Consider the following 27731-nt stretch of genomic DNA (forward strand, 5'->3'; position numbering starts at 1 on the left):
TGACACAAACACAGATTAGTTATAAGGCTGTTTTCCTTGCTTCATGGATCTTAGAATTGTCTTGAACCACTGAAACTTCATTTTCCTTAAGAAAACCTGGTTGTTTAAATTATTACTTTGACGAATTTCGCACACCAATGTTGCAATAGTCCCTTGGCCACCAAAGTCGCCGGATCTTTCCCCAACGGAGAACTTTTGGAGAATTATGGGCAGGGCCCTCCAACCAGATTTAGAGTTGACGATCTAACTCGCCAGTTGCACAGAATTTAGCATTATATCCCTCAGGAGGGCATCCAAGAAATTCATCAATCAATGCTAAACCGAATAACTGCTTTCATAAGAACCAGATGTGGACCAACCCCTTATTGACTCACTCTGTTTTTGAGGATCTTTCTTTTCAACAACTCATCGAATATTTTTCTGAAATTTTGTCACTTGTTTGTCTGTACATGTACCTCACATCTACCGATTTCCAACCCATTCGGATAATTCTTTCGTTGCGCGTCGGGATTTCTGTTGCTGACTACATCATGTAGTGACTGTCTGAATTTCCCGTTGTACTAATTTTTTTTCCATTTCATTTCATTGCACTTCTCAGTTCCTTCCATACGTTCTCTCAGTTGATTTCTCTCAGCTGATTTGCCCACTCTGTCATATTTAGATTATGGTCGGAAACTAGTCAGTGTAGCAACTTCATAAATTAGTCGTATGGTGGGGGATAATTAATTACTTTCTCTATCTACTGACAACTTTAATGGCATATTAGTATCTACATAATGAGTGTATTTGCTTGTTAGTATTTCGAGATACGTATTTATACGCCCAGAGCAGCATAAAAATAGTATATACTCACAAAAACAATTTTCGAAATATAATTAAAATAAAGCCATTTAGGACATTCCAGCTAATTTAGCGAACAGTTATAGGAAACTTTATTGAAACTGGACCTGGTATGGTAGGCATGCGTCAGGGAGGTGCTGTTGGTATCATATGATAGCACTAAGTTTGAGATGTACAGTGTACACTATCTGATCAGAAGTATCTGGACACCTATTAGTGGTCATTAATATGGAGCGTGTCCACTCTTCGCCATTATGACAGCTTGGATTCTGCTGGGAAACTTTCAGTGAGGTGTCTGAATGTCGTTAGAGGAATGGCAGCCCGGCAGAGAAGCTGTTGAATTAGACTCTGGGGTCCAGAGCGAAGTCAACGTTCTAACACATCGCAAAGATGTCCCACGGTTTAAGTCTGGACTCTGGACTGGCTAGTCCATTTTAGGAATGTTATTGTACACCTTACAGATGCTGCTTCATTACAGGAAGCGTTGTCTTGCTGATAGAAACAATAATCGTCTCCAAACTACACAATTCTGTAAATCGTGTTCATATCCTTCTGTCTTTAGGTTTTTCTTAAGCTCAATAACGGGACCAACCGTAACCTCAAAAAACACCCCCATACTGGAATACCACCTCCTGCATACTTCACTGTTGGCACTACTCCTGATGGTAGGTAACGCTCTACAGGAATTCGGCAAATCCAAACCCTTCCATCGGATCGTCAAAGAGTATAGCGCGAATCAACACTCCACATTACTCGTGTCCAATCACACGTTGATCACAGAAATGTGTGGCTTATGATGAGCTCCTCGAGCATTCCACCTCATTTTTTTAGCTTCCTATGCACAGTCATTGTGCTATCTGGACTGCAGGTAGCACTTTGGAACTCACAAGCGATTCCATTTGCTGATTTCACGAGATTTTTTACAACTGCTCTTCGCAATGCTCGGCGGTCCCTGTCCGTCAGTACATGAGATCTATCTGGTCTTGGTTTAGCTATGGTTGATCTTTCACGTTTCCACTTCACAATTACATCATCAACAATCACCTTGGCAGCTTTAGAGGGATTCAAATGTCCCTGATGTATTTGTTACTCGGATGATATCCAATGACTAGGTCCATGTTCGAAGTCACTGATCTCATGGCCGACCAATTCTGCCACTGCTGCTTCTCTACTGACAATACAATACTCTCCATATCCTTTTATACTGGAAAGTTCACCTCTCGTTTCATCTATTGGTCAATTCCGCTTTACATAGGGATGTCGGGATACTTTTGATCAGATAGTGTATTTCAAAGAGAATCTTCAATAATTTTTCAATATAGATGGCGTTTACAAGATAGTTTCTTCGAAAGCCTAAGAGTAAATGTGCGTGGTACAATAGGACTCTTGTAAGAAGGATATATGTTTCTGTGGAGCGAGAACCTCATTAAAAATTCCAGAAAAATATGTCTCCATATAATCTCCATAATAACAATGTTGACACATTAAACAGCAGAGGACGTCTGCATTTAGAGTAGAAGCATTAAACAAGAGAGTAAAAACTGCATTGAAAGCTTTTTTCAAACAAAATACTTTTTTCAAAAACACACTTACAATGTATTTGAAAAGGGAAATTTTCAGTCAGTGTGTACTGCTAATTTTAACTTATGGTTATGACACATTGACTCTTTAATCTTTTAATGTGACAAGCAGTCAAAAACGAAATTCGCTCGCGAACTATGTTAGAGTGTATTTTGAGACTTACCATAAGAGACGAAAAAATAATTAAATTGATCGAGGAACAGACTGGGGAGTAAGATGTAATTATGAATGTACTGAAAATGAAACGGAGTTGGGGGGACATGTAACCAGACGAACGGATGGCAGTTAGAGCACGAAAGTTCTTTGAGATAACAATCGATAGAGAGGATGACTTAATGGTAGGAGGTTGGGTAACATTAGAAATCATAGAGAAGCTGTATGGGTGTGTATCGGTATACATTGTAATATGTGGAAAAGTCTACAGCAGGCCGTTATCCAGCAGTGGGCATCAAAAGGGTGATGATTATGATGATGATAATTCACTGCAACATATACACTCCTGGAAATTGAAATAAGAACACCGTGAATTCATTGTCCCAGGAAGGGGAAACTTTATTGACACATTCCTGGGGTCAGATACATCACATGATCACACTGACAGAACCACAGGCACATAGACACAGGCAACAGAGCGTGCACAATGTCGGCACTAGTACAGTGTATATCCACCTTTCACTGCAATGCAGGCTGCTATTCTCCCATGGAGATGATCGTAGAGATGCTGGATGTAGTCCTGTGGAACGGCTTGCCATGCCATTTCCACCTGGCGCCTCAGTTGGACCAGCGTTCGTGCTGGACGTGCGGACCGCGTGAGACGACGCTTCATCCAGTCCCAAACATGCTCAATGGGGGACAGATCCGGAGATCTTGCTGGCCAGGGTAGTTGACTTGCACCTTCTAGAGCACGTTGGGTGGCACGGGATACATGCGGACGTGCATTGTCCTGTTGGAACAGCAAGTTCCCTTGCTGGTCTAGGAATGGTAGAACGATGGGTTCGATGACGGTTTGGATGTACCGTGCACTATTCAGTGTCCCCTCGACGATCACCAGAGGTGTACGGCCAGTGTAGGAGATCGCTCCCCACACCATGATGCCGGGTGTTGGCCCTGTGTGCCTCGGTCGTATGCAGTCCTGATTGTGGCGCTCACCTGCACGGCGCCAAACACGCATACGACCATCATTGGCACCAAGGCAGAAGCGACTCTCATCGCTGTAAACGACATGTCTCCATTCGTCCCTCCATTCACGCCTGTCGCGACACCACTGGAGGCGGGCTGCACGATGTAAGGGCGTGAGCGGAAGACGGTCTAACGGTGTGCGGGACCGTAGCCCAGCTTCATGGAGACGGTTGCGAATGGTCCTCGCCGATACCCCAGGAGCAACAGTGTCCCTAATTTGCTGGGAAGTGGCGGTGCGGTCCCCTACGGCACTGCGTAGGATCCTATGGTCTTGGCGTGCATCCGTGCGTCGCTGCGGTCCGGTCCCAGGTCGACGGGCACGTGCACCTTCCGCCGACCACTGGCGACAACATCGATGTACTGTGGAGACCTCACGCCCCACGTGTTGAGCAATTCGGCGGTACGTCCACCCGGCCTCCCGCATGCCCACTATACGCCCTCGCTCAAAGTCCGTCAACTGCACATACGGTTCACGTCCACGCTGTCGTGGCATGCTACCAGTGTTAAAGACTGCGATGGAGCTCCGTATGCCACGGGAAACTGGCTGACACTGACGGCGGCGGTGCACAAATGCTGCGCAGCTAGCGCCATTCGACGGCCAACACCGCGGTTCCTGGTGTGTCCGCTGTGCCGTGCGTGTGATCATTGCTTGTACAGCCCTCTCGCAGTGTCTGGAGCAAGTATGCTGGGTCTGACACACCGGTGTCAATGTGTTCTTTTTTCCATTTCCAGGAGTGTAATTACATTAAAGCTTCTTTTATTGTGCGTATCAAATGTTTTATTTAAATTTGACGATATAACTTAATAAAAAGTTTCATTTTAGTATCGATTTCCATGTGCTATTTGTTGCATTTGTAGTGATCAGGTAATCAGGGCGTATTTGTCTCTCTCAGGTCTGACAGGAAATCTGAGACGTCACATACCACACTTTCTTATGTTATCGTTTGGTAGACTCTTTAAAACATTTTACCTACCCTGGGAACAGAAGACGCCGAATATGGTGAAGGAACAGTCGTGCAGAATTCTCAGGACAGAAGCAGCACGTTCATGGGATGCGAACTTCTGGTGAAGGTATCCGACGACGACGTAGGAGACGATGTCCAACATGGCCACAGCCCCAATTGCCAACCACAGAGGAGCAGAAAAGATAGAGGTCAACCACCTGAGATTTGGTTCTGTTTCGTAGCGCTCACGAATAAATACTGCGCTCCTGAAAAATATTGCAATCATTTCTAAGCATGAGTATAAGACAAATGAATGCTTTGTCAAAATCAATTAATGTGTCGTCTTCGTTTATTCTCTTTCCTCATACCAACTGTCCAGAAGGTAAATTAGGGTTTAATGTCCCGTCGATAACGGGGTTATTAGAGGCGGTGTACAAGCTCTGGTTGAGGAAGGATGAGGAAGAGGATCGGACATGTCTTTTTGAAAGAAACCATGCCGATATTAGGCTTAAGCAAGTCAGGGGAATCACTGAATTTGATCAGCGTCCTCCTGTCTTAACCAGGACAGTGGTAGTACAGGATTTGTCTATTTTATGTACTAAATTTATCCTATTAAGATAGAATCTATGTGTAAATAAATCTAAGTAAATTCCTTCCAAATGTTCTTTCTGTGGAATTGTAACATCTATTTTGCTGTTAACTAAGACTTTCATAACAAAAATAGGCTTAACTGTATCGTCACTAAAGTTAAGTTACTTAAAACGTGAAAATTCATCTGATGACGAGTAACTTTTCAACAAATAATCCGTGAAAATGTTCCATTTTCTGTCCTTAGTGGGAATATTTCAACGTTGGTTATATATTTCCATGCAACTTGAAATAATATTCAAAATATAAAATGGAAACACTAAGAGCAATACCGCTATTTTGAAACGAAACCGTAAAAAGAGCACAATGCATAACAGTGGCACTTCCATTACCAGGATGTGCCGATTCCAACTCCAAGAAGGAAGGAAGAGTACGGTTTAACGCTACGTCGACAACGAACTCGTTACATACGGAGCACAACCCGAATTGTTTTGGTGGTGGAGAATGAAATCGTCCATACCTTTTCACAGGAACCATCCTGAAATTTGTCTGGAGCTCACAGAAAACCTAAATCTGGATGGGCAGAGGTGGATTTAAACCGTCGTTCTCCCGTATACGAGCCCATTATGCTACCTGCAAAATCTGTCAGTTTTTCATGACTGAAGGAGAGTCACAGTATGAGTACAATAGCTTCTCTATTGTCGTTCCGAAAATCAAAAATCTGTTCGTCACAATTTATGATTACAAATTAGCCTCACTTCTTCTGCGGTTCCAAACGAAATACAACACTGTCTATTGTCCGCCCCGGTAATGGAGTGGTCACCGCGACGGAATGTCTTGCCAAGGGCTTAGGTTCGATTCCCGGCTGGGTCGGAGATTTCCTCCACCCAGGGACTGGGTGTTGTGTTGTCCTAATCATCATCATTTCATCCCCATCTACGCGCAAGTCGCTGAAGTGGCGTCAAATCGAAAGATTTGCACCTGGCGAACGGTCTACCCGACGGGAGGCCCTAGTCACAGGTATTTCTTTTACTGTGTATTTGGCTCCACCTAAGTCCCTGGAGCCGGAACTAAACAATAAAATGATGAACACTCGGAGGAAGTTCTTTTCTAACGCAAAAGCGTACTTCTCAGCGTTCCATTGTCGTCACCGTTGGCACGTCGGCGAAATTTTTATTGAGGGCCTGCAAGCAGTGGGCGCATTAGTCGCCCAGTTCTCGTAGGTCTACGACGGGAACTGCCCGCAGTGATCCCTGGGTTTCCTTAAGCAGCTGTTCTCCAGGAAGAGACGTGCTGACCCCACACTAACTAGTGACCGGATGTAGGCGCGGTCTTGCGTAGGGTCCAGCGACCTCTTGCTGTTGCCTAGCGAGGTACCCAGTGGTCCGTAGCTTTCGGTGCGCCTCATGGCTGCCTGGGGGCATACTTGGAAATCCCACGTAGTTGCTACAGACAGCGCGAGCGTTACTTTCCCTTATTCCCGCGTTATAGCCTCCATGTGTGTTGCAGCTGGTGCCCCTGGGCACCATAGCACTAACCGCTGTGTCATCTCGCTTGGTATTCCAGCTCGAGTACGGAGTAGTTGTCTGCTACATCGTTAATGGAGTCACTTAGATATATCTCTGGTGCTGAAAGGGTGCATCCCGACTAGCGGTGGCGGTTACTCAGGCCAAATGCTCCGCAATTGAGTGGGCTATGTATCTCGAGTTGGTCTGGAAGCTTTCACTTACCGTTACATTAGTAACTAGTCATCATCCACCTCTAGCTGAAATACGCCTAATGACCTCTCATGCAATTGTACTGCTGGTGGAGCGGTTTGTAGCATTCGGGAACTATTACCTTCATCCCTGGTTCAAATGGCTCTGAGCACTATGGGACTCAACTGCTGTGGTCATCAGTCCCCTAGAACTTAGAACTACTTAAACCTAACTAACCTAAGGACATCACACACATCCATGCCCGAGGCAGGATTCGAACCTGCTACCGTAGCAGTCGCACGGTTCCGGACTGCGCGCCTAGAACCTCGAGACCACCGCGGCCCCTTCATCCCTGTTTAGTCTCTGTTAAATTTTGCTGACATCTGGATTTCGTTATCCGAAATACCGTGAGGATCTCTGTAGCTTTCGGCATTTTTACCTATGCAGAGTGTCTTGCTTCTGACAGCAATGTAACACTATTCACTCTGTCAGGAAACATTCTGCCTTCGTAGTTGGCCTGAAGACTGTTACATGGTCAGGAGAGCTGTGTGATGAGGGTGGCGATAGCTTCTTGATCTACTGATTGATGAGAGGCTGATAAAAGGAACGTATTTTCATCCTATGATGCACATACACTGTGGTAGCAGTTGCATGTAACTTGCTGTAAAAGCAAAGGGTGAGCAATGATATGCATCATCTACCAAAATGATGAAAGACGTGCACTTCATTCACCATTCAGTGCTCGTATTTCATATTTCCAATCCCAGCATTCTGGTATTCGGTAATATAATAATTCAGGCCCTGTTAATAATTTCTATGGGTTTCCTAATTTATTTGACGATGTTTACAGTTTGTCTCACACTGCTCTGTGAGAGGAGCTTGACGCTAGGAATATTCTTTATTTATGGGCGAGGGCAGCAGTCTTCCTAGCACCCATGATGGCTTCCCGTTTCCCATCCTATTTCCGATCGCCAGGGTAGCATGTGGTGTCGCTTGAACGATCAGTAGTGGCCAAAGTTTCTCCTGTTCTCAGTTCCCCAATCTGCCTTGCCAACCTTGTAACTGCTATTTCTGCTCGATTTTAACGTCGCGAGGCCGCCTCCCTGTGAGATTCCGGCCATTTGATTGGCCAGTTCAGGTGCGCGCCCGTATTTCGAGGGTGGGCGCCAACCGCCCTCGGCGTGTTGATAGTGGGCAAAGGGGCAGTGGGAAGCTCTAGTGTGACCGTGTCGAGGCTTCTAACAATACCACCACTTGCAAAGTAGGTTAGAAATCAGATTAATAATGTTGCTCATGCAGCATATGTACGCTTTATCGGGCAACATCAATGTTGTTTACTGTGGATGGTATCATCACAATGGAAATAATGAAATCACTGTAAAAAAGTCATTAATTTTGGCACTGATCTTGAATGGATTCCCACGTAAATTTCGTCAAAGTTGTTATGGCTCATCTTGTTGATTCTAGGGTGATTCCACTTTGACTGCTAGAAGGTCCAGATCTATATTTTAGCAATATTTGAAGACCTAACAAATTAGTTTTTCAGGAAATTCTTAATGATCAAACAATCCCAGATCAGAACAATGGTATGGTAGAAATAATTTTTCACTTGGTGTTCACGATCCACATTTTTACTAAATTTCTTGTAAATTCACATATACCTCTTCTTAATTGTCACATCATCAAGAAAACAGTTTTGTATCAATCTTCATATATTTAATTTCGACATTAACCAAACACAAGACTTGACTGTTCTTTTACAAAGCGAAATAACAACTTAACTTCTGCAAAGTGAAACGAAGACTGCTCTGTGCGCATTCGCGCCAAAACGGTTACAAGTAAGTCAAAGATTATGACAGTCTCACAGAAATGAATACACACAAGAACCATATCACTGTAATATATCGATACACAGGAGTACCTATACATTAATAATACCAAATGTGAATATTGTCACAAAAATATGTCTGTTACTTTGCAGAAAAGTAGTACGATATTGCTGGTATTGAGAACTGGGGTTGGAGTGCCGTAATGGTCACGTAAATAAAGAACCATTACAGGCTGGAGGTGCTCCTTCCAGAAGATGAAGTTTCGGTAAGCATGAGCGCCGACGTGCACTGTAGCTTCGCGCCTTGCGGCCCAGAGGGAACCTTATAGGTCATTTTACTGATGTGCGTTCCTTAAAGTACGATTTACGCAATTTTAACGGGTTATAAGACTGTAGGTTTTACTTGTACAGTTGGGCATAATGTGCGCTATGTGTTGGTTAGTCACAGTAGTTTGTAGTTCGGCACTAAAGTGTATACTTTCATGCTCACTTTTCCGCTTCGTCTGGCAGTAGCTCTTTCAGTTCTCCCGTGCAAAATTTGACTCAGAATTTAGGTCTTCCTAGCTTGAAAACTTGTGCCCTTTGTCCTACGTCACGTGGTGAGTGTCTGGCGTCTCTTCATGTTTCGTTAACGTAGCCGGACCGCGAGCCAAAGTTATCTAGTATCGCCTGTATGAATAGTTTCGCGTCTTGCTGGTTTTATTCCTTTAGTACAGGAGGTTACCTAGCGATCCACTCCCAGTAGCATCTTTCTTAGTCTTTGGCTGATTCTTGGTGGTGGTCGTTGCACGCCTGCAACCCGTTCCTTTAGTAAATTGAACTCCATTTGATAATACGGTGATCGTTCCTAAAATTCCTTTTCTCCTGCCATCGTGGCTTATTATGAACATACTTTGGGGCAGGCTGCTGAACTCAATTCTTTCTTCCCCCACTCCCATTTGATTGTATAATTGTTCAATATTCAACTGTTACATAAATGTTTCCTTTAATATTTACATTCTCCCTTTCATTACATGAAACCACCCTTAGTGTCACAGTAGAATAATGCAGAACTATTCTCATGATAACGGTTGCTATAAGGTCGTGCAGGTCTCGCGCCTTTAATGATAGGATAAAGATTCAATATCGCGCGCCTGGCACGACCATTGCACGCATGGTACCGATAATGGTAATAATAATTATCAATTATTCCCCATTGATAAACTGGGAAGAGTTCACGGATCAGTGTGAGTACGTCAGTACTAAATCCACTTTATGTTGTGGAAGTAGTGGCCTCTGTTTTACCTTGCTGGCTTAGAAAAAAATATCAAAATTACAGCCCCTACAGCAAGGGATAGTAACCTGTTAAAAAAAAAATAAAAAAAGAGCCACCGCTTTTAATGAGCATTCCACATTTAGCACCAAGCCCACTGTCGTTTTTTCTGTAGAAAGGCTATAAACACTCAGAAAACGTCCGCCAGAATTCTTAAAATGTATCTATTTTAAACACTAACACAATGGTCTCACATATGCTGAAAGTATCGCTTCCTCCACAGGACACTAAAAGTGTCAGTTTCCACAAATGATTCTACATATGGCGATTTTCAGTGCAGTATGGAAGCAGCCCCCCCCCCTCCCCAATAATTTAAGAAAATTATTAGTTATATTATGCTTCGTAAAATCAGAAAATTATGTTGAACTTTTTTATTTTCCTTGTTTGACTATACTTACCTTTTAAAACACATTTAGTAATGAGTTAAAACAAATAATTATTGCGGTAGTAAGCAGATTAACTGAAAACGAGTGGTGAGAATCACGACAGTGTTACGGTGCTGGAGGCTGGAGGCTGGAAGCTTCGGGTAAAGTCTGGCGCCGGCGGGCCAGCGCTGCGGCCGCGGCGACATCAAAAGGACTGGAGCAGAAGCGCCTGGAACCCTCCGCCTTGCGTCGCCTTGACGCTTCGAGACATTACGAGGCCGCAGCTATATAAAGTCCACCCTGCTGTCGCAGTCATTCAGTGTGGATAATTTCGTTCAGCTCATTCTGCAGACGTGTTTGGTGTTCCGACTTAAGTGTCTAGTGGACTATTGTAGTCTCTTAAAGTATTGTGAATTAAGTTCGCAATGTATAAATTTCATTACCAAAAAGGCGCGCTTGGAAGTTGATGATACTGCAAGTCAACGTCCAACAATTATTGTGTCGTCAATTGCTTCGTCGTTTTCAGGCGAAAACCGTTCAAAGCCGAAACCTGGACAATCCGGTAATGGAAGATCATTTCAGAAGTCTTGGTTGATCAAATATACATGGCTGGAATGAGAAGCATCTACCGAAAAAGTTTTTTTGCAAAACCGGCACAGAGGCAGATGCTAAAAATCTATTACAATTTTTTTCAAAAAAATCAGAAAAATTCTGTGGGCTTATCTAACTAGAAAAAAGGCTTTGGAAAAATTCCATCTTCATGAAAATACCTTTACACATAAAGAAGGTGTTCTGAAACTAAATTTTATCACTAACCGAAGTGTGGCCTCCAAATTGAATGAACAGTTACATAGAGATATGAAGAAAGGCCGTTTAGCTCTTGAGACAATTTTTAATACCGTGCAATTTCTATGCCGACAAGACTAGCAATTAGAGGGCACGAAGATGTAAACTCAAATTTTTTCAACTGTTGGAACTCCAAAAAAAAGACATACCCGAGTTTAAAGATTGGTTAGGGCGTTCTGGGTATAAGAGGACGTCCATAATATTCAAAACGAGATCACTGATCTACTAGGAAAGTCTGTGTTGAGAAAGGTATTGGCTTCAATGAATAAGACTGAACATTTTTCTATTATGGTTGACGAAACAAGTGATTCTTCGATTCACGAACAAGTGTCATTTTGTATTCGTACTGTCGATGATTCCTTAATCATCAATGACGACTTTATTGGCTTATACAGGATCCCCAACAATGAATCACAAACTCTGTTTAGTATTTTAAAAGACGTTTTTGCTCGTCTCGATTTGTCAATGGATAACTAAAGAGAACAGTGCGATGATGATGCCTCGAATATGAGAGGTAAGTTCAAAGGCCTAAAAACGTTAGTTTTGGGTATACAACCAAAAGCACGTTATGTGCACTGCACCGCTCACAGTTTAAAGTTGGCAGTTGTAGACTGTCTCCGCCATCTTACGTCTATGAGAGATATTATGGCTTTAGCCAAGGACTTAATAAACACCGTAAGGGAATCCAACAAAAAGATGGGGCTTTTCAGAAGCGTACGCTGTGAGAGCGCCAACGACCAAGCTGGTCTATGACCCCTTTGCCCGACTCGATGGACTATCCAAGCTTCTAGTATCTTGAGAATACTGAAAAATTTTGAATAACTTCTAGAGTTTTTTGAAACATTTTCTGCAGAGGACAAAACAGAGGCAGGTTACAAATGTGCAGGCTACCTTGAGTCAATGTTACAATTCAAGATTTATTGTTTTTTATGTCTTTATTGGTAACGATGTAGAGGCTTGTCTCACTAGGGGTAAGATAGATACTGCCTACAGGAAAATTAAAGAGACCTTTGGAGATAAGAGAACCACTTGTATGAACATCAAGAGCTCAGATGGAAGCCCAGTTCTAAGCAAAGAAGGGAAAGCAGAAAGGTGGAAGGAGTATATAGAGGTTCGATACAAGAGCGATGTACTTGAGGACAATATTATGGAAATGGAAGAGGATGTAGATGAAGACGAAATGGGAGATACGATACTGCGTGTAGAGTTTAACAGAGTACTGAAAGACCTGAGTCGAAACAAGGCCCTGGGAGTAGACAACATTCCATTAGAACTACTGACGGCCTTGGGAGAGCCAGTCCTGACAAAACTCTACCATCTGGTGAACAAGATGTATGAGACAGGCGAAATACCCTCAGACCTCAAGAAGAATATAATAATTCCAATCCCAAAGAAAGCAGGTGTTGACAGATGTGAAAATTACAGAACTATCAGTTTAATAAGTCACAGCTGGAAGATACTAACGCGAATTCTTTACAGACGAATGGAAAAACTCGTAGAAGCCGACCTCGGGGAAGATCAGTTTGGATTCTGGAACACGTGAGGCAATACTGATCTTACGACTTATCTTAGAAGAAAGATTAAGGAAACGCAAACCTATGTTTCTAGCATTTGTAGACTTAGAGAAAGCTTTTGACAATGTTGATTGGAATACTCTCTTTCAAATTCTGAAGGTAGCAGGGGTAAAATACAGGGAGCGAATGGCTATTTACAATTTGTACAGAAACCAGATGGCAGTTATAAGAGTCGAGGGACATGAAAGGGAAGCAGTGGTTGGGAAGGGAGTGAGACAGGGTTGTAGTCTCTCCCCGATGTTATTCAATCTGTATATTGAGCAAGCAGTGAAGGAAACAAAAGAAAAATTCGGAGTAGGTATTAAAATCCATGGAGAAGAAATAAAAACTTTGAGGTTCGCCGATGACATTGTAATTCTGTCGGAGACAGCAAAGGGCTTGGAAGAGCAGTTGAACGGAATGAATAGTGTCTTGAAAGGAGGATATAAGATGAACATCAACAAAAGCAAAACGAGGATAATGGAATGTAGTCGAATTAAGTCTGGCGATGCTGAGGGAATTAGATTAGGAAATGAGACACTTAAAGTAGTAAAGGAGTTTTGCTATTTGGGGAGCAAAATAACTGATGATGGTCGAAGTAGAGAGGATATAAAATGTAGACTGGCAATGGCAAGGAAAGCGTTTCTGAAGAAGAGAAGTTTGTTAACATCGAGTATAGATTTAAGTGTCAGGAAGTCATTTCTGAAAGTATTTGTATGGCGGGTAGCCATGTATGGAAGTGAAACATGGACGATAACTAGTTTGGACAAGAAGAGAATATAAGCTTTCGAAATGTGGTGGTACAGAAGAATGCTGAAGATTAGATGGGTAGATCACATAACTAATGAGGAAGTATTGAATAGGATTGGGGAGATGAGAAGTTTGTGACACAACTTGACCAGAAGAAGGGATCGGTTGGTAGGACATGTTCTGAGGCATCAAGGGATCACCAATTTAGTATTGGAGGGCAGCGTAGAGGGTAAAAATCATAGAGGGAGACCAAGAGATGACTACACTAAGCAGATTCAGAAGCATGTGGGTTGCAGTGGGTTCTGGGAGATGAAGAAGCTTGCACAGGATAGAGTAGCATGGAGAGCTGCATCAAACCTGTCTCCGGACTGAAGAGCACAACAACAACAACATTGCCATGCATTGAACCCAGTAGAGGATGTCAATGAAAAAATTCAATGCTGATCTGGAAAAAATATATGAGGGCTTGATTTGTATATTGAATGGAAAACGTCATAGTTTTGAACACTTCTGGGAATTCTGTTTGAAAGAAAAACCTTCACAAGTTGATGATCCTTTGCTTCCTTGGAATCTAAGTGTACCAAAGAAGTATGAAAAGAACGAAGCCAGCTGACCGTTCACTTTCAAACCACAAAGGAATACTACAAAGCTATTTACATTGAAGTTTGTGAAAAGGTGCAATCTTGCATTACTGCGCAGTTTGCTTCAACTGAACTCACACAGGTCATTGCAGTTGAACAAGAATAATCAGAAGTGAAACAAATTTGGAAAAATCAACAGAGTTTTTTGAAAAAGACCTAGACATTGAGAGACTGCGCTTACACTTGAATATGTTAGCCAATATCGCTAATAAAAAACAACTGATCTTAAAAACATGCGTGATGTAAGAAAGTACATTACGCAAGAGCCTGCAGCTGGAGAAATGTTATGTGAAGTAGTGAAGTGCATTAAGCTTCTCGAAGTAGTTCCAATCACGACAGCAACAGCAGAACGGTCATTTAGCGCCCTTAGACGTCTGAAGTCATATCTCCGATCAACAATGGGACAGAAGCGATTGAACAACTTGGCTGTTCTTCATGCCCACCGAGATGTTCTGGACGAATTGGATATTCGACCAGTCATCACCGTCTTCATATTCAGTAATCCAGTCAGACGGTCGACCTTTGCACCTTTCTAAAAACACTCTAGCCCTAATAAAGGCATTTAGAGCAATATTAAAAATCTTTATAAAATAGAGAATAAATATATACATAATGTTAAATTTTTCAGTTTCGAAATATTAGTACTAGTTTAGTACTGTATTAGTATATTACTATAGTTCTATATTAGTTATTTTCAAATATTTAAATATTTTTAGGGTTTAAGACCAAATAAAAACTCGCTCTTTACATACTTCTTGACTGAAAGTAAGAGGGTCACTCCAAAAGAAATGCACACTATTTTTGTAAAAATGTAGTTTTCGTTCTGCATGTGTGAAAGTTTTACAGTGTGTAGATACATCCTTCCCGCTTTACAAACTTAGTTCAACCTGTTCCTGTGAGTGGGGCCGTTACAGCTGTCTTCAAGATGGCTGCTACACTTGACGTTCGTCAGAAGCAACGTGCTGTCATAGAATTCCTGTGCTATGAAAACGAGACAGTGCAAAGCGTCCACAAGAGGTTGAAAAAGGTGTATGGAGATGCTGCTGTCGATCGCAGTACAGTTAGTCGGTGGGCAAGCAGGTTACGTGATGAAAGCGGGCACGGCAATATTGAGGATTGTCCTCGCAGCGGCAGGCCTCGTACTGCACACACTCCAGACAATGTGCAGAGAGTTAACGAATTGGTGACTGCTGACAGACGCATCACAGTGAACGAATTATCACGCTACGATGGGATAGGGAAAGGAAGCGTTTGCAGAATAGTGAAAGTGTTGGCGTTAAAGCGATCACAAAACTCGGATGAACAACGCTGAAACACCCACCTTACAGTCCTGACCTGGCTCCATGTGACTATCATCTCTATGGGAAACTGAAAGACTCTCTTCGTGGAACAAGGTTTGAAGATGATGACTCCCTTGTGCACGCTGCCAAACAGTGGATGCAACAGGTTGGTCCAGAATTTTACCGTGCGGGTATTCAGGCGCTGGTTCCAAAATGGCGTAAGGCAGTTGAGAGGGATGGAAATTATGTGGAGAAGTAAAAATACTGTTCCTAAAGGATGTATCTACACACTGTAAAACTTTCAAACATGCAGAATAAAAGTTGGATTAATAAAAAATATTGTGCATTTCTTTTGGAGTGACCCTCGTATTAGACATACTGTATTAACTTTATTAACTGTATTAAAGCATTTAATGGACCCTGAACCTTATTCAAAGTAAGCTTAAATTAGCTATTTCACTTAGTAATCAAAGTTCTATTACTGTGCGAAAGCAATATTTTATGTTTTATTCTTTTAATGATAGTTTAGTATTTATTTAAGTATAATTTCAGTCTTTTCAGAGCCATACATTCACTGATCATATGACTCTTAAATGCTTAAAAAACTTTAAAACTCACTATTTTTCATCTAAAACTTAGAAAATTTCCCGGGGAAAGACCCCCAGTATGGGCCCTCCTAATATTTTTTATAAGCCGGCGCCCCTGGCTACAATATGACAAACATAGAATAATGTGACCACAAGATATTGAATTTCACAACTGTAGTGAATAACAAACACGAGTGAAATATACTGCATTCCAAGACCGGCGTGAAGATTCGCTGTGCCGAATTGGACTGCACGCTGCAATTGCAAACTCGCAAAGGAACTGTACTCTGTGCTGCATGACGCTGTTTTATACAGCCTCGGTCAGTGAAGCTTAGGTAGAAGCGACGAAGCCCTTCGAGGCGGTTCGAGGTGTTTGTGATTGAGAGATGGTGAGGGCGTAATGGAACGTTCACTGCTTTGTAGATGAGACAGCGAGAGGAAGAGAGAGAGTGAGAGACTGAGAGAGAGAGAGAGAGAGAGAGAGAGAGAGAGAGAGAGAGAGAGATTGTGTGTCAGCACGCCGCTGTGTGCATGTGTAGTGACAAGTATCGAATCGAAACATTCCTAGTTGTACAAGCTAAGTTCTGTTGTGTGTAGTTTTTGATAGCAGCGTTGTTGTAAATTTATTATGCTACTTGTCGCCTAATTTTGGACTATCACGCACTGAAGCAAAAAATAACATTAATATGACATTTCCAACAGCTGCTTTTCTCAGTAAGTGAAAAGACTTGATGTGTTTTGTACTTTAGTTTGATATCATTTTGGTGGAGCCCTCGTAGAGGCCTTGCGGAGCCCCAGACCAGACAGTATACAGAATGGAAACTCGGTTGCAATCCGTGTGCCAAGGTTTACGGTGTATGTGCGCAGTTTGCCATTTTGAAACCGAGTAAACAGCTATGTCTGAAGCCAGAAGCGAATAGATACCTTTTGTTATTTGATTAATTGTGCAACTTAGCTGCTGGGCTTACCTGCAAGAAAGCAGTTGTTTGATGTACTGTTAAAGATAGCGATATATAATGAGCAGTAGTAAGAGAAAAGATCACACAGGAAAGTAACGAGTGGTTCCCACAAACCGTCTGCTAGCACTCGGGAGGACCTAGTCACATGACATTTACATTTAGCACTACATGATAGAAATGACTTTTCTGCTCACTGAACTGTAAAAAATAATGTATGTAAATGAAGCAAAGCTATATCAACTCCTGGAGTTATTTGTCGGTAGTGGTTTTCCTTTTTCTTTAAAAAATTAAAAAGTCTTGTCTCGCCTTTTTGCGTTTTCTCCGCTGTTATATATAATACCTCTCACTCGATTCTGAGGAAACTAATTGGCGCACAAACTTGATTTCTTTCGTATCTTATACACACATCAAAAAAAGTTTTGTATCACCCCAGTTCCCAGAACTTCAGAGAAGTCACTAAACCTGTCCAAAAATGTAAACAACCATGCATGAGCAGCGCCTATTAGACGGAGGGGGTCAGACAGCCGACCAGTTCCAGTCATTCCACCAGGAAGGAGGTACACGGCTCGTGTCGTCTGTAGTTCAACCACGCTTAGACGGTCAATACCGCGGTTCGGTCGCGTCCGCAATTTTACTTTGTGCTAGGAACGGTTCTCGACAAGGGAAGCGTCCAGGCATCTCGGAATGAACCAAAAGCGATGTTGTTCCGACATGAAGGAGATACTGAGAGACAGGAACTGCCTCGCTCAGGCCGTCCAAGGGCTGCTACTACAGTGGATGACCGCTACCTACGGATTATGGCTCAGAGGAACCATGACAGCAACGCCACTATGTTAAACAATGCTTTTCGTGCAGCCACAGGACATCGTGTTACGACTCAAACTATGCGCAATAGGCTTCATGATGCACAGCTTCATTTCCGACGTTTATGGCGAGGTCCATCTTTGCAATCACGACACCGTGCAGTGCGGTACAGATGGGCCCAACAACATGTCGAATGGACAGCTCAGGATTGGCATCACGTTCTCTTCACCGATGAGTGTCGCATATGCCTTCAACCAGACAATCGTCGGAAACGTGTCTGGGGGCAACCCGGTCAGGCTGAACGCCTTAGACACACTGTCCAACGAGCGTAGCAAGGTGCAGGTTCCCTGGTGTTTTGGGGTACCATTATGTGGGGCGACATACGCCGCTGGTGGTCATGGAAGGCGCCGCAACGGCTGTACAATTCGTGAATTCCATCCTCCGACCGATAGTGCAACCATATCGGCAACATATTGGCGAGGCATTTGCCTTCATAGACGACAATTCGCGCCCCCATCGCGCACATCTTGTGAATGACGTCCTTCAGGATAACGACATCACTCGACCAGAGTGGCCAGCATGTTCTTCAGGCATGGACGCTATGAAACATGCCTGGGATAGATTTAAAAGTGCTGTTTATGGACGACGTGACGCCCCCCCCCCCTACCACTCTGAGGGATCAAGGCCGAATCGCCGTTGAGGAGTGGGACAATCTGGGCCAACAGTGCCTTGATGAACTTGTGGATAGTGTGCCACGACGAATACAGGCATGCATCAACGCAAGAGGATGTACTACTGGGTATTAGAGGTACCGGTGTGGACAGAAATCTGGATCACCACCTTTGAAGGTCTCGCTGAATGGTGGTACAACAATCTATGGGTCTGGACCTATTTCAAAACAATGGCATAAATAAAATTTTAATGGAGCCTACTGTCCGCATTTACGGTAATACCTATTAATTTAAAAAAAATAATGGCTGACTGCCAATACTTGGCATCAGCTATCTTAGGTACAGATATGCTACCTATTAGTAACGTTTGGAAGTTTTGTGCTGGACTGGGACTCGAACTCGAATTTCCCACTTATTGCTAGCGATCGCCCTAACCACCTCGGCCGTCCACGCGCTCCAATTCATTTGGAATTAATTTCGGACGGCTGTCAATACTCATTAATGGCAAGTAAATAATACCTATGTGCTACTTTAAAATTGAAAATATTAACGAAAATTCCAGCACTAATATAAACACTGGAACTCCATCAGTGTGTCCCGTAACCGCTGTTTCTGTTGGAAAGACCGAGAAAAAAAATTAAGAAATAAATTAAAATTGCTGTAAGGAAAAAAACACATTTGCAAAACTAAGTAGCTTCATTACTCTATGAAACTGAAGTAAAAGTAGTGGCTGCTCAAAGCTTATATATATAAACAGTAGTGAAATAAAAACTTATAAATAAGTTTTTAACTTAAGATTTAACACATATTTTTTCATTACAGTTTCTCGTCCAAAATGGTTCAAATGGCTCTGAGCACTATGGGACTTAACTTCTGAGGTCATCAGTCCGCTAGAACTTAGAACTACTTGAACCTAACTAACCCAAGGACATCACACACATCCATGCCCGAGGCAGGATTCGAACCTGCGACCGTAATGGTGACGCGGTTCCAGACTGAGGCGCCTAGAACCGCACGGCCACACAGGCCGGCTCTTCCAAAATGTTTTCGTTTAGTCCTTATATTACTCCTGTTTCGTAAGAATGTCCATTTCGAGCCGTAGTAAAAAGCAGCGATCGTTTCGCGTTTACTGGGTTTCAATATGGCGTCGGGCGTAACACTTCATACAAATCAAAGGAACCTCTCACTGTTTTCCTTTCTGTATCTGTCTACCCTTTACCTTTGAGTGTCGCTGTTCCAGACATTTGGCTGGTTGGAGCCTTGTGCTTGTCGGGAAGTGGGTGTTTCTATCAACAAAGACATGTTTCTCAAACGTTTTGATTTCAAAGTACCAACAATTCCCTGTAGACCCTCCTGGCTGAAGAAAGATGACGCTCATTAAAGACTGACTCACTTTCTGACAAGCTTTCTGTGTTGTGCTACGCTTACATGAAAATTGAGCTGAGTGTTCATACTCGTCAGCCGTATACCCGTCCCACTGCGGTTTAAAGAAAAGGTGTTAGAAATTCCATGTCGGACAGAGCCCCGGTTGCTTGGATAACTCCTACGCAATTGTGGTGCGGCAGTTCCACAGAGGTTGGCCTCTAACGAGTGTTTCGCCTTAACAGCCATCTAGCCCAATAGCAAGCAGTAAACCTTAAGACTGACTTTCCGTTTTTCTGTAGAGATCTGTAGCATCCTAGTGATCCTGGCAGTTAAGCTAAAATCCCCGCTCCCTGTAACTCACAACGAACGATTCACCATCGCACCGCACTGTGGCTGCTGTAACATGCCCAGAGCATACAATTCCAGAGGACTGGCGGCTCTCGCCATTCCCCAGATCAGAAGCCCTGAATTCATCAAACCGAGGCGAAAGGCCAGATAAATTTGAAATTTCAGGACAAATGGTTCTGGGCGTAGTTACTACTAGTCAGTACCCAGTAAATATTCTGGCTATCATCAAACGGATCCTAAGTTAATACGTCTGTCTGTGTGACAGTGCAGGATGCGAGGAAAATCGTATTTTATCATTTGTTTTTCTAAGGCAGGGGCGAGGGCAACAGTTCTCCCTCACTGTGTACGCTCTTGACTAAGCCAACACAGACTGAGCTCCTTCGAGGTGATCGCCATGTAGCACGACTCGAGGGGCACATGTGACTTAGAGAATGACAAGGGCAAATTGGGTGTTACCCCTCCAGTACAAATTGAGGAGATAGTGTTGGATCTTGTGGGAGAAGATTCATGTATCAACACCCGTCAACGTGGCAGTAGTCCTTTGAAGAGTTTCTGAGAGCTTAAGCTGTTATTATAAGGCATATTTTATTTGTGTCAAAAAAAGGAATGATTAATATCGCACCATTAAATCGTTATTTCAAAGCACTCATTTTAAGATCGTATACTAACTGCATAATTTTGACCCTAAAATTATGGAACACCCTCATTTTTAATTTTTGTTTCCTGTTGCCATTAAAAAAGAACAAAAAACTTACCAGGAGGGCTTGGAAACATCTGACGATGAGATGGGACGCTCATACACAGTCGAAGAGATAAACAGAGAGGAAAAGAAAGAATGAGATGTGAGATTAAGGAACAGAGTACTTACGTTACTACTGAAATCAATCATTTTTTTCCATACCTCATCCACTGATTTACTTGATTACTCTTTGGCGACCTACACAGTCAATAAGGGAAAGCTATCAAGTTACTGGATGAGAAAAGATGTATTCAAAACTGTACGTAGTTTGATACACCAAAACTCAGTTACTGCAAGCCCTTCATCAAATGTCATGAGAAACATTTTGAAACACAGTATTTTTCAGCATTTGTGTTGCGATGTCTCAAATGTTAAAGTCTAAAATAAAGTGAAAATAAATTCTCAAATATCTGTTTCTCACATGGAAATATGTTGGCCTAGTCTCCAAACTTCTGAAAATGCATTTGAAAATTAATGGAGTGAATTTTATCCATAGTGGATGCTATTTAACCCCGTGACTGTTCCTTTATAGGGTGTGTAGAAAAATTTCAGTTAGTCGAGCGGTCTGGGGCGCTGTAGTCATGGACTGTGCTGATGGTTCCGGCGGAGGTTCGAGTCCTCCCTCGGGCATGGGTGTGTGTGTTTGTCCTTAGGATAATTTAGATTAAGTAGTGTGTAAGCTTAGGGACTGATGACCTTAGCAGTTAAGTTCCATAATATTTCACACACATCAGCTACTAGTCACAATAGCAAATTAATAGTTCTCTTCCGATATAAATATGAAAGAAGTTTGTTTTCAATTCATTAATTGTGCTGATGCACTCTGACAAACTTACGGAATACGTCGTAAAATGAGGTTTCGCGTTTTGATGGATACATTACGAGCTTCGGTATACAGTAAACTGCATAACTCCCACACAAATCTGAAGCGCCAGTGCCGCGTTTTAGAGGCGATAATATTACCAAAGAACGCTCAGAGTTACGTGGAAAGACGGAATTATACAAATTCGGGTCAAGACGAAGTGGATGCGAATCAATCAATTTCCGCTGCATATTTCAGCTACCTTCTTCCTCTCGTCGGGATCGATCAGAAAACTGCCGTCTAGAAAGTATAAGTCAGGCTTCGGTTACAGATCATTTACACACTATTTTATTTTAGACAGAAGGGTGCGTTAAACGTGTAAGAACTGAAGTGAAGAAATAAGACAGAAGTTCTTCATTGCCCCTTGGGACGTTTGTTGCGATAGAATAATTTGTCATTTAATCAGGTCCCTGAGTTCAGAAAGAAATATAAATACATCAGGATATTAATGTCGATGTTCAAACATTGTCCAAATAGAATTAAAACTGTATTATCAATTGTCAAAAAAGGTCGTTCTGAATAATTCCTTTGTAGGTTTCATGGGCTCTTTGGGGTTTTTATAATCATTTAGGTGAGCGTTAATTCCATTTTCTATAGCAGGAAAGCCAGTCTCCACTTTCCTTCTGCGTTTAATACCTCTGCATCCCCAATGTTCCTGCAAAATGCTTCATCAGTTCCGTAGATAATAAGGATTTTAACGGGCTGACTTATAACGTTCTGGTATTCCTTTTTGATGGATTGGGGATACTTTAATATTTTTCTAACAACATCAACTTTTGAGAGATTCATGTTTCGTATAATGATGAAAAAATTGACTTAAGATATGCAATTCAGTATGACAAATTTTGAGTTGTATGTTTTGTTTTTATGTACCTGGAACTGTGATGTATCTAGTCATATAATCTCAAAATGCCTTTACTGAATTCCCGCCTTAGAAGCTGCAGTGCTTGTATTCTGCTTTCTCATTTTGTGCAATTACAGTTTTTAAAGTCAACGCACTGCCACTACTGTTAGGACGTTATATTATACAGAATGTTTAGCTTTCGTTGACATTGACAACTCACTCATTTAAGCAACTTAAGATCATAGCAAGTGTTCAACGTGTTGGTCGCTGTCTCAACGCATTCACGACAACAGCGCAAGGAGTTTCACTACATTCCTACACTCTCTCGTATATTCCCGCTGTCTGTTGTACAAGAAGACAAGCAGCTAGGACAATACCGAACCGTTCCCGTCCATTTTCTACTGGGCTTTCACATACTGACGATTTCGCGGAGGACCAGTAAAAAAGAATCCGTAGGACTGAGATCCAGGTCCAGGGGAGGACCTTCCCTTCCACTCCAACGATGGATGTGGTCTTTCAGCTACTAACGGACTGGGACTGTGCATCGTCGTAGTGAAACCACATTATCTGGTGAGCAACAAAAGTCACACTGGGGCCTTGAGAGGAGCGTTGGCGGTAGTTCTGGCGCAGTGTACAGCCATTAGGTCGGGAGACGCTGTCAACAACACAATCTGTGCGCGTCTGTATTTCCAGCATAGCTGTGAGGGATATACTCACACGTCGCGAGGGTCGTAATTAGGTGTTGAACCTGTTGTGAGGGCCGTACGAGGGAAATGTTGTGAAAACTAAACGTAAAAAATTGCATTTCAGAGCAACTTTTGGAATTTAAAGCGTATTATGAAGCACTTAAATTTTATTATTTAATTCTACACAATTTATGACCTAAAGATCTTTGTCCAAGTCCGCTTTTCAATTTTTCTTTGATTCTACGGCAATTGGTTTGTATTTTATCGTAAATGTAAGTACATTTTGTACAGGAAAACATAAAAAACACCTTATTGCATTAATAGCTCTACTTCGCTTTGTATTATCATTCATCTACATCGATGGACATGGCAGCTACAACCCTCATAATGTTGTAATGGGGATGTTGACAAATTTTTAGGGTTATCACCAGTTGGTGGCCGTATACTTAGCACGACAAAATTTATTTTCATAAAACTACCATCACATTTAAAAACAAAAAAAAAACTCTTCTGTTTATTTGAGTTTTGCATTACCCGCTACATCTACAGCTATACTCTGCTAACCACTGTGACGCACGTGGCACACGGTTCGTATCATTGTGCCTGTTATTAGGGCTTTTCCCCATTCCGTTCATGTATGGAGCGCAGGAGGCATGATTGTTTAAATGCCCCGTGTGTACTGTAATTAATCTAATCTTGTCCTCACGATTCCTACGGAAGTGATACGTAGGGGATTGTGGTATGTTCCTACAGTCGTTTAACGCCAGTTCTTGAAACTTTGTAATCAGGCTTCCTCGGGGTAATTTACGTCTGTGTTCAAGAGCCTATCAGTTTAGTTTCTTCAGCATATCTGTGACACTCTCCCACAGGTCAAACAAATCTGTGACCATTCGCACTGCCCTTTTTTATATCCCTTATTAGCCCTATTTGGTACGAATCCCACACACTTGAACAATATTCTAGAATGGGTCGCACGAATGATTTTTTAAGCACTCTACTTTGTAGAATGATTGCATTTCCCCAGAATTCTACCAATAAATCGACATTTGAGACTTGCTCTAGGCATGACTGAGTCTGTGTGATCATTCCAGTTCGTATTACTACAAAGCGTTACATCCAGATATTTGTATGAGTTAACTGATTCAAACTGTGGCACGGATTTTGTAGCCATAGGATACTATATTTGTTCGTTTTGTGAATTTCTTTTATTTTACATGTCTAATTCCGTAGGAGCAAATCTTCAAGTCCATGCAACCTGTCAGTACATGAAATTACAACATAAAAGTAACAACAGATAAAATAAAATGTTTACGAACCAAAAAAAGACAAGCTGTAAGTTTATACGTCTATGTTAACGCAATCAATAATGTAACACAGGAATCAGCTTAATTTTTCAAGGAACTCCTTGATAGAATGCAAGGAGTGACCCATGACGAAACTCTTCAGTTTCGATTTGAAAGCGCGTCCATTAATGGTGCATTTTGAATTTTTCAGGTGGCTTACTGAAAATGAATGCAGCAGTATACTGCACGCCTTCGTGCGCAAGAGTCACAAAAATTTAAGTCAAGAGACAATACAAATTTACATTTCTGAAATTTAAACCAAGTTGCCAATCTTTTCACCACTTTGAAATCTTAACAATATCGGACCGAATATTTATGCAGCTGTTTTCATAGAGAACTTCATTATAGATAACTCCATCATCTGCGATAACTCTGAGATTACTGTTAACATACGTGAACAGCGAGGGCCCCACACTTCTTTGCTGCATACCTGAAGTTATTCCTACATCTGTCGATGACTCTCCATCAAAGATAACTTACCGCGTCCGCCAAACCAAAAAATTCTCAATCTAGTCTCGAATTCCTCTTGATGCCACAGAAGATCATCCTTCTGATATAGGTGCAGATCTGCTGCTGAGTCAAATGCTTTTTAGAAGTCGAGAAATACTGCAGCTACCTGACAGCCTCGATCCAAAGCTTTCAGTATATCGTATGAGAAAAGGGCGAGTTGCATTTTACTTTAACGATGTTTTGGAATCCTTGCTGGTTAGCATGGAAGAGGGTATTATTTTCGAGATACCTGATTAAGTTTGAGCTCAGAATACAAGTAATGGACGACTAGGACACTGGATGGTAATTTTATGGATCACTTCTATTACCCTTCTTATAGGCAGGTGCTGTCTTCCAACTAATGGGCACAGTTTTTTTGTTCTTTGATCTACGGAAGATTGTACTTAATAGAGAGGCTAATTCAGCTGTAAATTCAATATAGAATCTGATAGGGATTCCATCTGGCCCTGGAGGTTTTTACAATTTTAACGATCTCAACGCCACTGGTACTAACATCTATGTCACTCATCTTTTCAGCGGTACAAGGATTAAATTGAGTCAATTCTCCTGTGATATCCATGAGAAAAAATGGAAATGAGCGTACGACATTGTGGGCGAGGAGTCCCCCATTCGGGGAAGCTCGGCCGCCGAGGGCAAGTATTTATTGCATTCGACGCCACATTGGGCGATGGGGATGAAATGTGATACCCATTACAAAGGAACATTTTAAAACGACGTTAAACGTTTCTGCTTTTGCCTTCCTACTGTAGGCGTCGTCCACTCCCGGACTTGAAACCTTACTGTTTCATCAAGATGGAAGCCGATGAACCTGTGTGACGTCTCCAGGTGGAATATAACAATATTAAATATTACTTCCTTTATTCCTTTTGATACATCTTGTCACGGTGTCCTTCGAGGTGCCTGGTAGCTTCGTAAGCTGGAGTCGAATCTGCTGAATCCAAAGACAGACTCAGGGCTGTCGAAGATCACTGAACAGGCCCGCGCGCATGACGGTGAGTCGGTGTGTCGTTGGTTATCCGTCGGTTCGTAAGGTGCTTCCCGTCGGCTGGACTGCTACGGATAAGGCTATGACCGAGGCACGTGTGTGTTTGGCTTACACACCGTCCTGAGAGTTCTCTGTTCCTTTCAGGTCACTGTCCATGTTGTCTCATCAGATGGATCGAGATGACGGATGCTGTGATGTCATGCTGAAAGCTGACTATGGTCCGCCAGTTCAGTAAACTGTCTGATCCGAACGATGCTGAAGTCTTAGAGCAGTTGGTACCCTGAACTGGAACGGTGTTGGTAGATTCGTAGACTACCCATCCTGGGACCTCTACTGTTCCTGATCTATATAAATGACCTGGGTGACAATCTGAGCAGTTCTCTTAGACTGTTCGCAGATGATGCTGTAATTTACCGTCTAGTAAGGTCATCCGAAGACCAGTATCAGCTGCAAAGCGATTTAGATAAGATTGCTGTATGGTGTGTCAGGTGGCAGTTGACGCTAAATAACGAAAAGTGTGAGATGATCCACATGAGTTCCAAAAGAAATCCGTTGGAATTCGATTACTCGATAAATAGTACAATTCTCAAGGCTGTCAATTCAAATAAGTACCTGGGTGTTAAAATTACGAACAACTTCAGTTGGAAGGACCACATAGATAATAGATAATATTGTCGGGAAGGCGAGCCAAAGGTTGCGTTTCATTGGCAGGACACTTAGAAGATGCAACAAGTCCACTAAAGAGACAGCTTACACTACACTCGTTCGTCCTCTGTTAGAATATTGCTGCGCGGTGTGGGATCCTTACCAGGTGGGATTGACGGAGGACATCGAAAGGGTGCAAAAAAGGGCAGCTCGTTTTGTATTATCGCGTTATAGGGGAGAGAGTGTGGCAGATATGATACACGAGTTGGGATGGAAGTCATTACAGCATAGACGTTTTTCGTCGCGGCGAGACCTTTTTACGAAATTTCAGTCACCAACTTTCTCTTCCGAATGCGAAAATATTTTGTTGAGCCCAACCTACATAGGTAGGAATGATCATCAAAATAAAATAAGAGAAATCAGAGCTCGAACAGAAAGGTTTAGGTGTTCATTTTTCCCGCTCGCTGTTCGGGAGTGGAATAGTAGAGAGATAGTATGATTGTGGTTCGATGAACCCTCTGCCAAGCACTTAAATGTGAATTGCAGAGTAGTCATGTAGATATAGGCGGCTTCAGTACTGGATGCTGGTTCTGGTCATCTGTGGCTACGGATCCGTGATTACCACATCAAGCAGCAAGAGTATGACCAATACTGAACAGTCTCACATAAGATGTTAGAATATAATAATCAGAGAATCGAATGCTTGCAACATGATTGCCATAGAGCCTGGTGATCGACTCCCTATTGCCCAGCGGGGGGAAGTATTTATGGCGCTGAGGAGTGGTTTTGCCATACGACGTCATTTGTGATGACCCAATCGGTATCGTTCATTATGGGTCGTCAGTGGTCTGCAGTTTTGCTGTATTGGCTTAATCAGTTAGTTACAGTATCATAATTGCTTCGTCAAACCCCTGATAGGTGGTGTGTCGTACATAATGTTACGACAGTACGGGAGCATGTTGGTCTGCACTTGTCTTAC

General features: G+C 42.4%; 1 protein-coding gene across 1 annotated transcript in view; it reads right to left on the minus strand.

The window, feature by feature from the left end:
- LOC126298184 (glutamate receptor-like) overlaps positions 1–27731 on the minus strand; it is a 73466-nt gene that overhangs the window by 36626 nt on the left and 9109 nt on the right. The window contains exon 2 of the mRNA XM_049989492.1: positions 4575–4810. Coding sequence (XP_049845449.1) covers positions 4575–4810 — 236 coding nt within the window. The remainder of the gene's footprint in view (positions 1–4574; positions 4811–27731) is intronic.

Source organism: Schistocerca gregaria, chromosome X (assembly GCF_023897955.1).
Source record: "Schistocerca gregaria isolate iqSchGreg1 chromosome X, iqSchGreg1.2, whole genome shotgun sequence".
NCBI classification, from domain to species: domain Eukaryota; kingdom Metazoa; phylum Arthropoda; class Insecta; order Orthoptera; family Acrididae; genus Schistocerca; species Schistocerca gregaria.